This window comes from Hirundo rustica, chromosome 11 (assembly GCF_015227805.2).
Source record: "Hirundo rustica isolate bHirRus1 chromosome 11, bHirRus1.pri.v3, whole genome shotgun sequence".
NCBI classification, from domain to species: Eukaryota; Metazoa; Chordata; class Aves; order Passeriformes; family Hirundinidae; genus Hirundo; species Hirundo rustica.
In genome coordinates, this window is record NC_053460.1 from 9,134,556 (window position 1) to 9,150,277 (window position 15,722).

The 15,722-nt window shown below is 40.5% G+C and overlaps 1 protein-coding gene across 4 annotated transcripts in view; it reads left to right on the forward strand.

The window, feature by feature from the left end:
- The window catches only part of ESRP2 (epithelial splicing regulatory protein 2), a 42,230-nt gene that overhangs the window by 15,436 nt on the left and 11,072 nt on the right, over nucleotides 1-15,722 (forward strand). For 3 of the 4 annotated variants that reach the window (XM_040075145.2, XM_040075148.2, XM_040075146.2), the window contains exons 4-15: nucleotides 4,033-4,146; nucleotides 5,219-5,333; nucleotides 5,754-5,852; nucleotides 5,974-6,028; nucleotides 6,821-6,931; nucleotides 7,740-7,872; nucleotides 8,056-8,098; nucleotides 8,613-8,914; nucleotides 10,901-11,122; nucleotides 12,393-12,591; nucleotides 13,817-14,012; nucleotides 15,027-15,204. In XM_040075145.2, the coding sequence (XP_039931079.1) occupies nucleotides 4,033-4,146; nucleotides 5,219-5,333; nucleotides 5,754-5,852; nucleotides 5,974-6,028; nucleotides 6,821-6,931; nucleotides 7,740-7,872; nucleotides 8,056-8,098; nucleotides 8,613-8,914; nucleotides 10,901-11,122; nucleotides 12,393-12,591; nucleotides 13,817-14,012; nucleotides 15,027-15,204 (1,767 nt within the window). The remainder of the gene's footprint in view (nucleotides 1-4,032; nucleotides 4,147-5,218; nucleotides 5,334-5,753; nucleotides 5,853-5,973; nucleotides 6,029-6,820; nucleotides 6,932-7,739; nucleotides 7,873-8,055; nucleotides 8,099-8,612; nucleotides 8,915-10,900; nucleotides 11,123-12,392; nucleotides 12,592-13,816; nucleotides 14,013-15,026; nucleotides 15,205-15,722) is intronic. The other variant, XM_040075147.2, reaches the window with a different exon arrangement.

Here is a 15,722-nt window from a genome sequence, read left to right on the forward strand (position 1 = left end):
AACACGGCAGCTTGTGCTGGCTTTCATCCAGCTTTGCTGCTGGCAAAACATGTCTCTTCAATCTCTTTGTACTCTCAGCTACATGACCAAAATCCTGTTTAGCCAGTTTTTCAAACTGGTGTTCAAAGTCTGTCCTTCCCTCTCACCACCTTTTTTCTAAGAACTGTTTTAGGTTTCGTGGAGGCAAATATACAGAGCAGCTTGTTTGATTCTTCCTCTTCGCTCTGTCCTGTTTTTAGTCTTGGTGTGGAATTATTGAACATATTCCTTTAAATATGGAATGACTGATCAGAGCTTTGCTGGAGACACTGATCTAGTGGAATAAGCAACAAAGGTGGAGGGTGATGCTAACAGACTGGTTCTTGCAGTCGAAATGAGGGCTGGTTGCAAGATGCAAACAGGTAATTAACAGTGTGTAACTGCTGTGGAAGGAGAGGAGCAGGGCAGGCAGGGTGTGTGAGCTTGGTGGGGGCAGTGTTAAGGTGGGGCAGCTTCGCCTGCTGGAGTGGGGGCGTGCTTGGAGGGCAGCACGAAGGCAATGACAGCAGGCAAATAGCTGAGATGGGTTTTATTAGTGGAGTGAAGGAGATGGGGATGGAATCTATGAAATGACAGAGTTGTGGACGGGTTGTTCAACATGTGAGACAGACAAATGGAAATCTGGTGCTGGTCTTAACTTGTCCTTAGCTTGCTACATTTGGGTGGATGCCGGTTCAAGGCTGTCTTTTGAAATGCTGCCTGAAATCTGTGGTGCAAGAAAGGAGGCCAAAGATGGCTTTTCCTGGGCAATGCTGGATTGCTTAACTGACATGACTTGTGCTGAACAATGTGGCTTTACAAACACATCTGCTCTAGCTGCTTTAACTCCTTTGACACACGTGTTACGTGTATCTATTGCCTGAAAGGCTTGAGGGTCCAGTGTAATCTATAGTAGCCGGAGCTGGTCCACAGCTTTGCCTTTCATGCTCAACCTCTGCAGAATTAGGAGACATCTCCTGTGGATGAAAGAAGATACTTCAGGCTAATCTCAACTATCTGTTGTTCCTCTGGGGCAATTTTGCCCCATGCATTCACTCTGCTACCCCCTCCTCTCTTCAGTTAACCCATGCCATAGTTAAGCAGGTTTGGCTAAGGAAGGACTGCTTATGTGTCTTGACTATTGTTCCCACAGTCTTTTCACCCTCTTCCAGAGTCCAGTACACCCCAAAGTTTGAAACAGACTGTTTCTAAAATAGAAGTTTCTAAATAAGCTCCCAGCAAGGCCTGCCAGTCTTGTGGCAGTTTATCTAAGGCACTTTAAGCTGCTGGCATCTGGTAAGAAAACAATTATTTTGACATGTTGATTGTCCCATTGGAAAGGAGTTCGCAATGTTGAATATTGTCACTGGCATTTAATAAATACGCAGTGCAAATACTTACACTTGGTAAAAATAAAAACAAATGCTGGTCCTTGGGAGTTCTTAAAACCTTAGTACACTTGGAATTCTGGGCTTATCAGTGTCCTTATGCAATATTTTACTACTCTGGCATCTTCTCAGTACTGGCTTCTGAAAATATCTGTGTTGTCTTCTCAGCTGTAAGTTCTGTGGGAAACACCACCTGAAAAAAAATGTGAGTGTTTCAGTGCAGCAGTCTTGATTTTTACTGACTTGATTTACACCACTTGACCTGAGCATTTCCTCCCTCGTACAAACATTATTCTCCTTTTGTTTTCTAACGTGATGAAGTCTTTTTTATCTACATTTCTTATGTTTTATGTGTACAGCAGGAGGCTGCTTACATTTGCTTCTTTCTTCAAATTGTGTGGGTTGGATTTCTTATATCTGATCAAAATAGGTCCCTAACTGCACTCTGTATTGACTCTTGAGCATCTTCAGTAACACAGGGTACAAAGTTGAAGGCTTGGGGAGTGTTTTATTGCTGTTCATCAGTAAGATTCTTCTTCCTTTCAGCAAAAATCCCTGTGCACCCTCTGGAGACTGATTTCTATCACCATTTCCAATCCCTTTTTACAAATATTTGCTCTTTACTCTGCCCATTAGTTTAAAAAGAAGCTAATAAGTTGCTACTTTTAATAAGAAGGGAATTCTCTTCCTATGTGTTATTGTGGTAAGAATATTTGTTGTTGGTCTGTGACTGTGGCCATCCACAGAACTACTTTTGTGAAGTGGTTCCTCTGGAGTCCACTGGAATTTTCTTCTTTTTCTGATGTTTACACATCAACTGAGGTATTTTGAACACTTTGAACAATAACTGTCTTAAAGACAATTTAAAGCCTCAGGTTCTTCAAGACTTTAACTTGTGGTAGGAATACAACCTGTACTAGCAATTGGGAGGAAACAGGCTTTGTGATTCTGCAAGTTTGGGTTGGTTGATTTTTAGTTAGTTATTTTGTCTGTGTGTGGTGTGTTTTGTGTGTTTTGGTAGTGTGCAGAGAATTGCATTATAAAGGTTTTTGTTTTGGGGAGATATTCACCCATCTTATGGTTTCATATATGTTCCCTGCTATTAAATAACTTCACCTTGTAGATATGTTCATATCTATATCTGTAAATATATCTGCAAATGAAGCAATTTAACACAAGATTCTGAGCTGAGTGCCTCTCCTTACCCAGCTCTGCCCCTCAGTTCCCTGTTTTGATGTGTAGTACCCCCTGCTACAGGATTCTGAACTCAAAATGGTAGTGGAACTCTGGTCAGCTGCCCAAGCCTAGAAAAGGGCCTGGATTGGTTTGAGCAGTTATTTTGAAACAAAGCCTCTGTAATCATGTCTTTGCTCCCTCTAAATCATGTTCAATACATGATTTTTCCCTTGTGGAGCCTTTCCTTTGGGCTGCAGGTGCTGCAACACTTGTTCACACTGTGAGTTCGGTGCAGCTGTGGGATCAGGTCATTAGGACATCATCTTTCCTGAGCACAGACTGTAATGATGTAAAGTGTCACATGTGTTGTGATAAAACAAACCAGCTCGCTTTCCTCCCCATACACAGCTTAAAAGGCAACACAAAGATATTGTCTGACTCTCAAGTCAACTTGTAATTTGCTTTTGGGGGTGGTTGTTTTGGAGTTGTAGGCTGTTGCTGAGAGCAGTGGGTGGCTATGCATGGTGATTGTAATTATTGCTTTGTTTGTGAGGTGATGCTTTCCTGGGAGGGAGTAGCATCAAGAGGGAACCTTAGAATAATTATATTTGTCCCCTTGAAAGTTAGTTAACAAGCTACTGCTTACTGATATGATACATGTAGGTACTATAATATGCTAGTTGACTTATTAGGAGCTAGGAATTTAACACTGGTATAGAGTAATAAAAGGCTGGAAACTGTTATCTAAGGATGGAAAATAACATTGAGCAAGACAGCTGGAGCCCTTTCCTCTTGAGAATTAATCTGCTGGGGTTTAGCCATCCTAGAGCTGGGAATAATTCTTTTTATTCTAGTATTTGTAACACTTTACCAAAAACTTCATTAGCTTGGATATGACTTGATTTTAATTTCACATTTGAAGGTAATTAGATTACTATTTGTTTGGCTTTTCTTAATGCATTACTTTTGAAACATTAGTAAATCCTGATGGGTAGTGGAGTTTTGTTGTTGTTGTTGTTGTTTTTGAAGTTAAAAAAAATTATTAACGACATAATCAAAGGTGCTATAGGTGAAGAAAGGGTATTGCAAAATCAGTATTGTGATTTATCTTCAAAGTTCTTTCAAATATTTAATAACTTATAGTTAGTCCAGATTTTGTATACTACCAGTATAATATGATCACTTTTCATGTAAACTCATAATTCTAGCATATCTTCCTATTTAATATTTTTTCTATATTCTGGGTGTTCTTCTATTTTCTGTTCCACAAATGCATACAGTTTATTTCCTTACTTTTATCAGGAGCCCACATCTGTTCTCCATCATGTTTTTCCAAAAACTTTTACAAAATATTGAATTACTTTCTCTCCTTAAAACAAAACTTCTGAAGTAATGGCAAGTGCACGAAATTATCAGTCAGTACAATGAAATTTTTCACTTTATTTTCTAGTTTAGTCAGCTGGTATCCAGTGATTTGAAAGTACTTGGAAGGAGCTCTTACACACTCTGCAGTGATGGCCAGTTACTCATTCGACAAGTTCTCCACCCGGAAGCATCCAAGAAGGTACGAGCTCAGAACTGGCACAGAGAGGCAGCACTGGGAGGGGAGTGATACAATTCCATCCTGGGAACTAGAGTGTCCCAAGACTACTGAAAGTGATCCCCACCCTGCCTGAGCCCTGAGTAGCTGAGTAGTTATTTTAAGCACTTGCTCTTGAAGTTCAGCCACACTTCTTGGACTCCCAAATGAGCACAAGAAAGAGGAAAATTAGGAAAAACAAGATAGAGATAGAAGTAATACAAGTACTTTGAATTCTCTGTGTGGAGTGAAAACAGAGGTACAGCCCAAACCTCAGCAGAAGTGATGGAGAACTGTTGCTTTGCTTAGGCTTGTGTTAAACCAGGGTCCTGGGGAGGGTAAGCACACAGGTGGTGATGTGGCCTGGCAGTGGCTCTCTCTCCATCTGCATTTATTCAGTGGGAAGCAGAGCTGCAGCTTGTTTGCTACTCCCACATGAAGCAGCAGTTTCTACTCCAAGTTCCTGGGGGGTTTAGAGCACCCTGCCATGCACAGGGAGGAGAAGCTTGCCTTTGTGCTGGGTGGTGGCTCTCGAGTTTGCTGGTTTAGCAGGGTCCGCAGGAGCCCCACGAGAACAAGAGCTGCTGACGTGGAAAGAGCTGGCCATTTGCAGAGTTTTTTCCTGAAAGCTGCTGAAAGAGATTTTGTATTCTGTGACAAATATTGTGACAATATTTATTTAAAATTTGTGATCATGATTTGGTACAAATCTGATTTTCAGTGTAGCTACAAAAGATAAAATAGTGTCCAAAATGGGAATCAAACAGCAAAACCTAGATATTTTTAAATATTTTTTTTTTTTCCCAGCCATCCTCTCCAGCTGTTTTGCATGGGTCCCATGACTCCTAGAGGCTATTTGATTTTGTTCATATAGAGATCCAGTTCTGCAGAGTTATGGAATTTGAACTGTGTTACAAGGAACCAAACGGTTCTGTCATCGACAAGCTGATGACATGGAACTATGTGATTTTTGAGAGTGTCTCATTCAGTTCAAAAGTGTTAATTGAAATTTAAAGGGATAGTGTGTACAAAACAAACATTTTTGCCTTCCTTGTAGAACTACTCGTTGTCAGATTGCTTCTATTCCTTTTATGATCTGCGCAAAGAATTCCACACTTGCTACCCTAGTTCGGCCGCCGTGAAAGATCAGACTATCAAGACCATGGCAGAATGTATCCTTTTGCTGCAGTTTATATACCACTAGTTATCTTGCATGATCCTGATTGAAGGGAGTTTAAAAAAAGCAAAAACAAAACCCAAACAATACATCTAAATTCAGATTAGAAGGACCATTGTGGCCTATGTGAATGGGATTAAAATTCAGTTATATTTAAAGTGATAAGAATGTATTCCCTGAATTTTTATTTTCTGAGTGTTAACACTGAAATTATGTAAGCTCTCAATAGTTTTCAAGCTGTTGTCTGTTAAAGTGAGTATTAACCAGTTTATGAGCAGAGTAACACGTCTAATAGCCAGGTCCCCACTAAGAGCAGTACATTTGATTACTAGTTCTGTGTTAATATCAGGAAAGCCTTATTACTTGTTTACAAAGGATTGTGGAAGTCTGTTATTTTCTATAATTACCTGTTTAGATCTAGGCTTAGGGACAGATGAAGCAGAGGAGGACTTTGGCGTGTGGCAAGTGAAGACCATGGTGGCTATCATTTTCAGCATGCTCTCAGAAGGTTGTAGTAAGTTAATTATTTATACTGAATGTTGAAATCCTTCTTTTCTGAAAGAATTGGCAGTGGTGCTGTCATTCTTAAGTAATCTCTGACCCTGGTTATATTTAAACTTCCTGTTTTGTCACAGATCATGCATTTACTGAGCCTGAAACTGTGAAATACAAGTACGAAACAGGTCCTTGGTAAGTGCCCTTGTCACGGTTGTTTACAAGCAAAGATGAATCTTGTGTGCAGCAAGGAAAGCTTGTGAATATTTCCCCATGGTCATGTGAAAGCAGGCTGGCTCCTGAGAAGAGCACAGTGTACTCAGCAGTCACTCCAGTGCAGACAGACTGTGGCTGGCATGCTGGATGCTGTACTTTAGTCCACCTCTTTAAAGTCACTGCAAGTTAAATGCTCTTTGTTCTCTTGCTCCTGTTTTGCATGGCAGCGAGGCTGGTTTATCTTACCCAGGGTGAAGAAATATTTGTGAACTTTCCCTAAGTCAACAGGGCTGATGGCCAGTGCAGCCTACATGAACTGAGCTGTGTGATGCTTCCCAGGGTGGTTTCACATGCTGGATTGGGCGGTGGGTTTAGGGACGAAGGAACAGGATGGCTCGTTCTTTACAAATGCATTTCAGTGACCAGACTGAAATATCTTAGGCATAAGTAATTGGTGTTGCTTGGATCTTTCAAATAAAATTAATTCAGTTCCTTATTACTTTACATTGAGGCAGTTTTCCCATCTTTTTATTTAAGGAACTGCAATGTGGTGACAACATTGTGCATCTTCAGTGTTGTAGATATAAAGGAATTATCCAAGTTATCTTCCATTTCTTTATTGAAAGGAATAATGGAGATAGGAGAGTCTCAACAGAAAATATGTTCCCAATTTATAATTCAATTTGTTGCAATCTGAAATTTGGTAAAATTTTGGAACACCTGGATTAAAGGATTAAAGTTTACTTTGTCTTCTTTTTTCTTTCTGTGCAGTAGTAAATCTGAAACTGTGGACAGTGAGACTGTAATACGTGCCAGAGGTTTGCCTTGGCAGTCTTCAGACCAGGATATTGCTCGATTTTTCAAAGGACTCAACATTGCCAAGTAAGATAAGGAGAATTTGCCTTGCTTTATCACTTTGCCTTTAATAACGAGTTCCTTTAATATTTGTTGAACACACATCCCCCACTTTCCCCACTGGAGTCCTCCAGTCTTTCCCCACTTGACCCCTTCCCATGCTGTGGCCATGACAGCTGAACAGGTTTACCAGCCTTCGGTGTGCAAGAGAAAGTTTTGAAATGTGTGGAGAAGAAAAGACATTTATTAATTGAAAATCAATATACATTCATTTATTGCTCCCTATGAAAAAGGGAGAAACTCCTATTGCATTAATCAAAGCAGAGGCCAAGACATGAAAAAACCTTTAATTTTGTGCCAACTTATTATTCTTCTATACCTCCTAGACAGGCCAGATTCAGAAACTTCCAAGTACTGTTTAGAATAAATTTTCATATGACTTGTGTGCATACGTGTGAGTTTAATTAGCATACCTGCCACTTAATATATATTCCAGAACTCAAACAGTGAGAAAATGTTATTTTTTTAATTTAGAGTGATGAGGAAATTCAAATGTGCATCTCTGAGATAACAGTAAGGATAAACTTGCATCTTTAAGGGAGTGGAGAAACTCAATTCCCATGTTGGTGAACAACACGAGATCCATGACCTCAATGAAGCAGATTTGAAAGTATCATTGTATTACAATAAAAATTAAATTGTGGATAGTAGCAATTTCTTTTTCAATCTGTAATCTTCATGTTAAAGTCTGATACCTTTACTATTCTTACACAATTATTTATTAAATGTATTAAAGATTCAGACGAAGCTTATATTTGTTGGCTTTACCTTCCAGAGGTGGTGTGGCTCTTTGTCTGAATTCTCAAGGAAGAAGAAATGGGGAGGCTTTGGTCCGGTTTGTCAATTCTGAACAGAGAGACCTTGCCCTGGAAAGGCATAAGCATCACATGGGTAGCAGATATATTGAGGTAAAAAAGTTATCTTTGGAAAGAAACTTGAGTATTTTAGACTATGTTCTCATTTAAAACCAAACTGCACTTTTCTTTTGCTCAAAGTACCAAAACACAATTCTCTTGCATGTGAAAGCGTGTGTTGTTTAAAGCTGAACATCATGATTTTCATGTGGGTTTTCTTTGTTCTTTCTTTTCAAGGTTTACAAAGCCACTGGGGAAGAATTCTTAAAAATTGCAGGAGGTGAGTGATGCTGGAGTTCAGTGTGATTACTTAAGTTCATAGGAATGTTCTTCTAGTTCCTTTTTTTTTTTTTTTTTTTTTTTTCTTCCTTGACTGGGGATGCAAATGGATAATGAAGCAGCTTTTCCTGTTTTGCCTTCCAAGAATATTTGACCCTGTCAAGTTCTGTTTTCACATGGTTGAAACTGAGCTGTGAGCATTGGAGCTGTGATGGTCACAGCCAGGTCTTGGGAGGAAGACCAGCCTCTGCAGTGGAAGCATCCATGTGTCTTGTGTCAATTTACATTGATCTCCAGTTTCATTACAGTACGAAACACTTGCAGATTAAGAGGTTTTCCCCTCACAAAAGATTGCTGAGCGTTAGTAGTGTCTTGGGTCTTGTCTGTGTGTTTTGCTGGCTATTCACCTCCTGTGTTCCTCCTTAATGCTTTGCTGCTGCCGCATCCCCAGGAGCTGAGTGCCCAGCACTGACCTTATGTTCTTGGCTGACCGGGCGCTGCTCTCTCTCCCCCAGGCACCTCCAATGAAGTGGCCCAGTTCTTATCCAAGGAGAATCAAGTTATCATCCGGATGAGAGGCCTTCCATTCACTGCTACTCAGGAGGATGTCTTGGGGTTCCTGGGCCCGGAGTGCCCAGTCACAGGAGGGAAAGAGGGACTTCTCTTTGTCAAGTACCCAGATGGCAGGCCCACGGGAGATGCATTTGTGTTATTTTCCTGTGAAGAATTTGCACAGAATGCACTTAAAAAGCACAAAGAAATACTTGGAAAACGTTACATTGAACTCTTCAGGAGCACAGCAGCAGAGGTCCAACAGGTTGTAACAATTGGTTGTGAGACTCAAAACTGAGCAGTTGAAACATTTCTTCTAACACTTGCACACAAATAGGTTGTAGACAACCATGAACGTTTATTATATGAAAAACGTCAAGAAAGGCCAATACATGTTTCCTAATGGGCATGGAAAATAGTGCAGCACTGTTTTTGCTTTATTTGTTTGGGGTTTTTAGTTTTGGGATTTCTTTTTATGCTGCCACTGTTTGTGTCAGTTTTTTTACCATCCCTCAGGCCTTGAAGTAAAAATCAGTGCGTAATTTTCTTCTCCTCGTATGTTGATTGAAATCACAAAAGTAATTCTAAAAATATAGTAGATTGATAGCATTGTAATAATGTTTCTTTAAAATCTGCAGTATTGTCTTTTAATGCTAGTCTCCATGTACAGAATTTCTAATATTAAATCCAAATCGGGATGCATGAAATGAGCAACTGCTTTTTTGGAAGCTATGAATTAAGAGGATGTGTTTGATTTTTTTTTGGTGAAAAGAAGTTAATTTTCTTTTTCCTGAGGTAATATATTTCCTTTTTTCCCTATCCTTTACCAGTTCCTGTCATTACCTTCTTAAACTGGTAAAAGCATTTTATTTTGTCACCAGCAGCTTGTCCCTCAGAAAAACATCACATATTGTATTTTTCTTCCTGACAGAGGATTTCTAGACTGGTGGCTCCAGAGGGAACCACTCTTAGATTTGGCCTGGTCTTTGCATAATCCTTGGCTATAAAAATGTAATACAGTTCCTGTGCAGCCTGTGTGACAGGTGAAGCCTTTCTGTAGAAGGGATTGGGCAAGGGAAAGCATATACACACTTGTAGACCCATTACTACTCCTGTGATATGGATATTCCAACAGCCAAGAATCTGTGTGCTGTGAAGATTAGAAATGGCAGTTCCCCCTCTTCCCCCATTCTCCCCTGAGAGAGAATGAAGCAAAATCCTCTAAGGAACAAAATCACTCTGTCACAGTGACCAAGTCTCTACTTCCACTTTTTTTAGGGGGACCTGGATATAACTTATATTCTATTAATATGTCATTACTTCTTTCTCTGTGACAGCTGTCTAGACTGACACCCAAACTTTTTTGCTTTTTTGGGCAAGAGATTATTTCTTAGGAAATGACAAGGTACTTGATCGAATAATTACAAGAAGTAAAGCCAGCTCGCATTTGCTTAGTAGAAAGTAATTGCAATAGTCTCCATACAACTGAGAGATTTCTGGCCTGAAATGTATTGCAAGGAGATTCTTGAAACAAACTCCCTAAGCTGAATCACTTTTAACAAAGCTATAGCTTTGTAACCTGTTTTTGGGTACCTCTTTAGGTAGAATGTGTTTGTTTGTGATAATCATCACTAAAAAAAATTTCGGCAGTAAGCCCCAATATGTGACATATGTTCCCTTTGTTGTTTGGAAACGAGTCAAGAGAAAATGTTGAGATCAAAGTCTCCTGTATTCTTATCTTTAATTTTTATTTTTTCCTCAGAAACTCTGCACTTGGAGATGAGCACCGGGGTTAAACAAATAAGCACCCTCACTTGACCAATCAAGTTTTAGAACAAATTAGAATTAGTGCTTTTACTTACTAGTTATTTCAGGTCTCAGTTCTTTTAAAAATGACTGTTTTTAATTTACCCTGGCTTAACTAAGAACTGTATGAGGCAATACTGCTTTATTAGCACAGATGTGATTTCAGAGGTTCCTTTTCGAGGTACTACAAACAGTAATTGTCTTTTAACTTCTTTTATACTGACATGAGAAAAGTCTGTTATTGGGGTCTAGCAAATTGAATTTGTTAGCTTTCCCTTCTCCTTTTCTGAGTTTGAAACTTTCAAATGCCCAACAGGAAACTTAACTGCAGTAATTTGGTGTAAGAAGGGCTTTTTTCTCTTATGTTGGAAATAGTATAGTGAGAACTGCTCTGTCTCAGACAGATGATTGTAAATCTGCATTGCTTTGGGTTTTTTGCCAACAGGTACTTAATCGATACATGTCAACACCTCTGATTCCAACTCTTCCAACTCCCATCATTCCAGTCATACCCCCACCATACACCATCGCCACGGGCAGCATCCGTGACTGTGTCCGGCTCCGAGGTCTTCCTTACACTGCTGGCATTGATGACATCTTGGAATTTATGGGAGATGCCACAGGGGATATCAAGCCCCACGGAGTTCACATGGTCCTTAACCAGCAGGTAACAGCATTTTGCATGGGAGGAGTAACCTTTGAACAGGTTAGAAGTCAGAGCAGCTTTCCTGATCTTGGCTTCAAGTCTTCTCCAACCTTGGGAAAGTACAACGTTCTGTCTGTCTTTGCCTCATTTATTTCTCTTCCCCTTTTACATACACCCTTGCTTTTCTCTCTCTGTATGTACATATGCATCGGCCTGGGGAAGATGAAGCTTGTTCTTTGAATGATAACCTTATCCTGGAGGCTGTTTTCAGCCAGAGGCTGGAGGTACATGACAGAAATGTCTCCTTTAGATGGCATAGCTGCTCTGTCAGCTGCAGGGTTCCTGCTGCATTGTTTGAGTGGTCTTTGGGTCAGAATGACTTCTAACTTGATTAGCAGTTGCTCAGGCTCTAAAGAAAGTTGATAATAAAAAATTGTGGTTTGGGTATATTTTAATGATATGATAGTAGAGACTTATTTTCCCTATTGTCTGTGTTAAAAATCAGTTTTGAATGACAGAAACACTGAGGTATTAAAGAAAACAAATGAGAGATATACTATATTTGTTTAAGGGGGGTTTTTGTGTGTGTATTTTTTTTTTGGTTAAGGAAGTTTTTGTATTTTATACAGACGGGCATATCTGTCAGACTGCAGAAAATCAGACCTGGAAATCAACTTCCAGCATAGCTATGGACTTTATTAAGAATCTGAAACTTTATGCTGTTGTACTGTTACCTCAGAAGTAGTTGTAGGAAAGGCAAAGCCAGGCTCTTCCTAGAACTTCACAGCAAAAGAATAAGAGACAGTGTGAATAAACTACATCCAAAAAACCCCCAAAACAATCCAGTTGGGTGAAAAGGGAAAAAGTCAATTCACAATGAGAAATTAGCTAAGCACCTGAACAGTTTCCCAGAGGAGATATGGAATCTCCACCCCTGGACATGCTCATATTTCAATTGGAGAAGGCCATGAGTGGCCTGATGTAAATTGAAAGTTAGTCCTGCTTTGAACAGCTCTTGGATAAGAGACCTTTAATTCTTTTTTTCCATGCTACGTGATTCTGTTTCTTTCTGCTGAGGACTGAAGTAGCATTGTGTAAACTGGGCACTTGTTGCATGAGTCTTGATTTTTCTGCTCCTAAATAGAATTGTTGAGTTGTAAGTTATTCGTGCCAGAGAAGAAATAACGATACATGCTTTCAGTAGATGTTTGACTAAGGTCTCTGCGTTTCTTGTGATCTGGGTGATTTAATAACAGATTGCTATCTACAATTATTTCTCTGCTTCCCCTAGGGACGACCGTCAGGTGATGCTTTTATCCAAATGAAATCTGCTGACAAAGCCTTTATGGTGGCTCAAAAATGTCACAAAAAAATGATGAAGGACCGTTATGTGGAAGTATTCCAGTGTTCTGGAGAGGAGATGAACTTTGTTTTAATGGGTGGCACTTTAAATCGTAGTGGCTTGTCCCCACCGCCATGTAAGTTACCATGTAAGTCTCCAATTCTTCTGCTCTCTGCTGCTAAAGGCTGATATGTGGTAGGTGCTGAAGCTTTGTGGCCTTTCATCTTTTGACTCGGGTTTTGCCATGATCAATAATCATCCATCTGTGTACATGCTAAGATTGGAATTGTTCCCTTTGGGCAATAATGGGACTGATCAGAGGCATTTTTATCGTATTTTCGGTGATGAGTAGAGGGCAGCAAGGCCTTGCCAGTGAAATTGTTTGCACACTTTGCTTTTTATGGGTGTACTGTTCTTCTGAGCTCCGCAGTAGACTTGCCTGTAGTGAAACCTACTTGGAATGAGAGGGATTTTTAAAATGGGGAAAAGTTCTATACTCCAGCTGCCAATGAGTGCTCTTGCCGTCTTGCCTCAGAGCATTGAGAAGGTACTCTTTGGGCTTATTTTTGAAGGAAAATACCCACTAGATAATATACTAACCAACCACAGAGTGGTGAAGTTGGATGGATTTTAATTTTTTTATTTTAAGATTACAGTGAACCTTACTGAGGAATTATAATGGAATTTTACTGTACTCTTTTAATTAGTCTCACTAATTACAAATCACAAAGCAGATATGGATGTGTATTTGCAAAATAGTAAAAAGCTGCCAAATATAGTATATAAACCCAATTTGACTGCACACCAAGTTATTCCTGTTATTCCTGTACAAATTAGGTGTTTGGTCATCAAAATGCATCAGAGTAGTGGTGTAGCGGAGTATTCTCCCTTCCATTTGCTATATCCTAAAAATACTCTTGGAAGTCGCAGGAAGCTTGTACATGAAGTCTCACGGTCAGCAGTTACGGGTGCCCATGTGTAGTTACTATTACGGTGCTTTTGTCCCACAGAGTACAACTTCTGTTAGAAAACACCAGGGTGTGTTGGTGTGCACGCCTGCTTTCTCTATGCACATGGCTTTATGCTTTCTTTTAATAACTCTGAAGTTCCCTACTTTCCATTTACATATAGACAAGGCTGCTCAGCTCTAGGAGTTGTGAACTCTTAGGAATTACTCATTCCAAATGCCCCTGTTGTTATTCCTGGCAATGTAGCAAAGGTCTCCAGGGGAGAGGCTAGAGAGCGGTCTTTGCTCAAGCGTTCATCAATCATGCCCAGATGGTTTTAATCACATTGCTGTAGGAGAGGAATTACTCATCTGAGAGTTCTCCATTCTGATTGCTTTTTGTTGCTGTGTCCTGGTTTGGTTTTAGGTCTTTCTCCACCAGCTTATGCTGCTTTCCAAACAGCAGCTGTGATCCCAGCGGAGGCAGCAGCCCTTTACCAGCCACAAGCCCTCTTGCCAACCACCAGGACGCCCCAGGCCTCGGCAGCTGCTCCTCCAACTGTTACCTACTACCCAGCCCAGGCTGCTCAGCTTTACATGAACTACACAGCTTACTATCCCAGGTAACACTGAGATTTCACTGCTTCTCTTGGCCTTTCGTCCCAGTGCAGCAGGCAACTCTGTGGACAACAGTGAGCAGCTCTTAAATTCGTACTTCTAGTGTAGGTAATCCTGGGTACCTAATGTTCAGCAACAGAGGCAGAAACCATTTTAACTCTTTGTGACCTTGTAAGGGCGTTCATCTCCTTTGTAGGTTCTGCTTGAATCTCATGATAATGTTGGCCTATTATTTAACAAGTTTTTTTGGCACTGGGTCAATGTCAAGGCAGCTCTATTTCATGGCCAAAAGAGAAGCTGTGTCAATACCACCTCTACCCTTACCTCTTTGTTCTTTTACTTACCATACTGTGCTGAAAGACTCATCCTAGGTGTGTACTAGGTTTGATTTTGTATATCAGTGAGACCAAAGAACATTTTTACATGTGAAAGCAGAGCAGATCTCCACCTTTTCCCTCCCCACAGATGGTATCAGTGTGAGTCACTGAAGTCTGGTACATGGGTTATGGGGAAATAGCTTATTCACTGATAGCTCCTAGACTTGTGACACTTGCTAGCTTGAGTATCTGGTAATTTGCTAGGTGGGCTCTGACCAGAGATGGAGATGCTAATTACTCATTATTTTGTGGCTCAGAAATGCCAGATTTGGGCGTTTTCCTCCTTTTCATACTATGGCACCCTCCTCCCCTTTCTTTCTATGTGTTTTTATTAATGATCTTAAAACAAGTCATCTGCAGCTACTTTTTTCTTTTTACTCCCCTGTGAAATAACAAATGCCCCTCCTTATGTCTTTAACTACAAATGTTAGCTATTTTCCCTTCCCTCCCTTCTCTAAAAATAGATTATGAGATGCTGAAGAGAAATTAAGTCCACAAAACAATCCACATCAGGACTGTTTGTTTTTCTGCGGTATTTGGATTATATTCAAATCTAAATTTTCAGCTTCACCTTCGTCTGTTATGAGTAGTAGAACCAGTTATTGCTTTTTGTAACAACTTTGCTCCCTCTCTCTCCTCCAGTCCTCCAGTATCTCCTACCACGGTGGGGTACATTGCAGCTCCTCCGGGAGCTGTGGCAGCTGCTGCCACTGCCACCCACACTCCAATCCTGCCCCAGCCTGGAGCCTTAGTCCGGATGCAGGGCTTGCCATATAACACAGGAATGAAGGAGATACTCAGTTTCTTCCAGGGGTACCAGGTGAGTATGCAGCTCTCTCCTTGAGATCAGATTTGGACCTCTGAGCACTGATCAGTGGAGGTCAAACTGAGCAAGTGCTTTTGGAAATTGCCAAACAAGTGCGCAAGCTGCGTGTACTGGCAGACTGAAGTGTAACACAAGATTTGCCTCACTTCTTATTAAATGAACAAATCCTGATTTGGAAGCAGTGATTCGGCATCTGGGTTTGGGGTTTCACTTTGAAGACCTCCGAGCCCCGCTGTGAATGGGGCTGCCTCAGGAAAGGGGGGGCTGGCACATGTTTTCAGTCCTGGCCACTCGGTGGTGGGAGCCTTTTGTTAGGGTGGGTCAGTGTTTGACCTTTAACATTTAAAGTTTGCAGATTTCTAATACACAGAGCTGTGAGCTGGGTGTGGTGACTTGCAAAAGGGGAGACACAGGTGTCTTGGTCAAACACTGTTTCAAGTGCTAGTTATTTTGGTTTCAGGCAGGAACATCTTTAATTAAAGCTGTATTACATTGCAAACTAAAAGAAATCT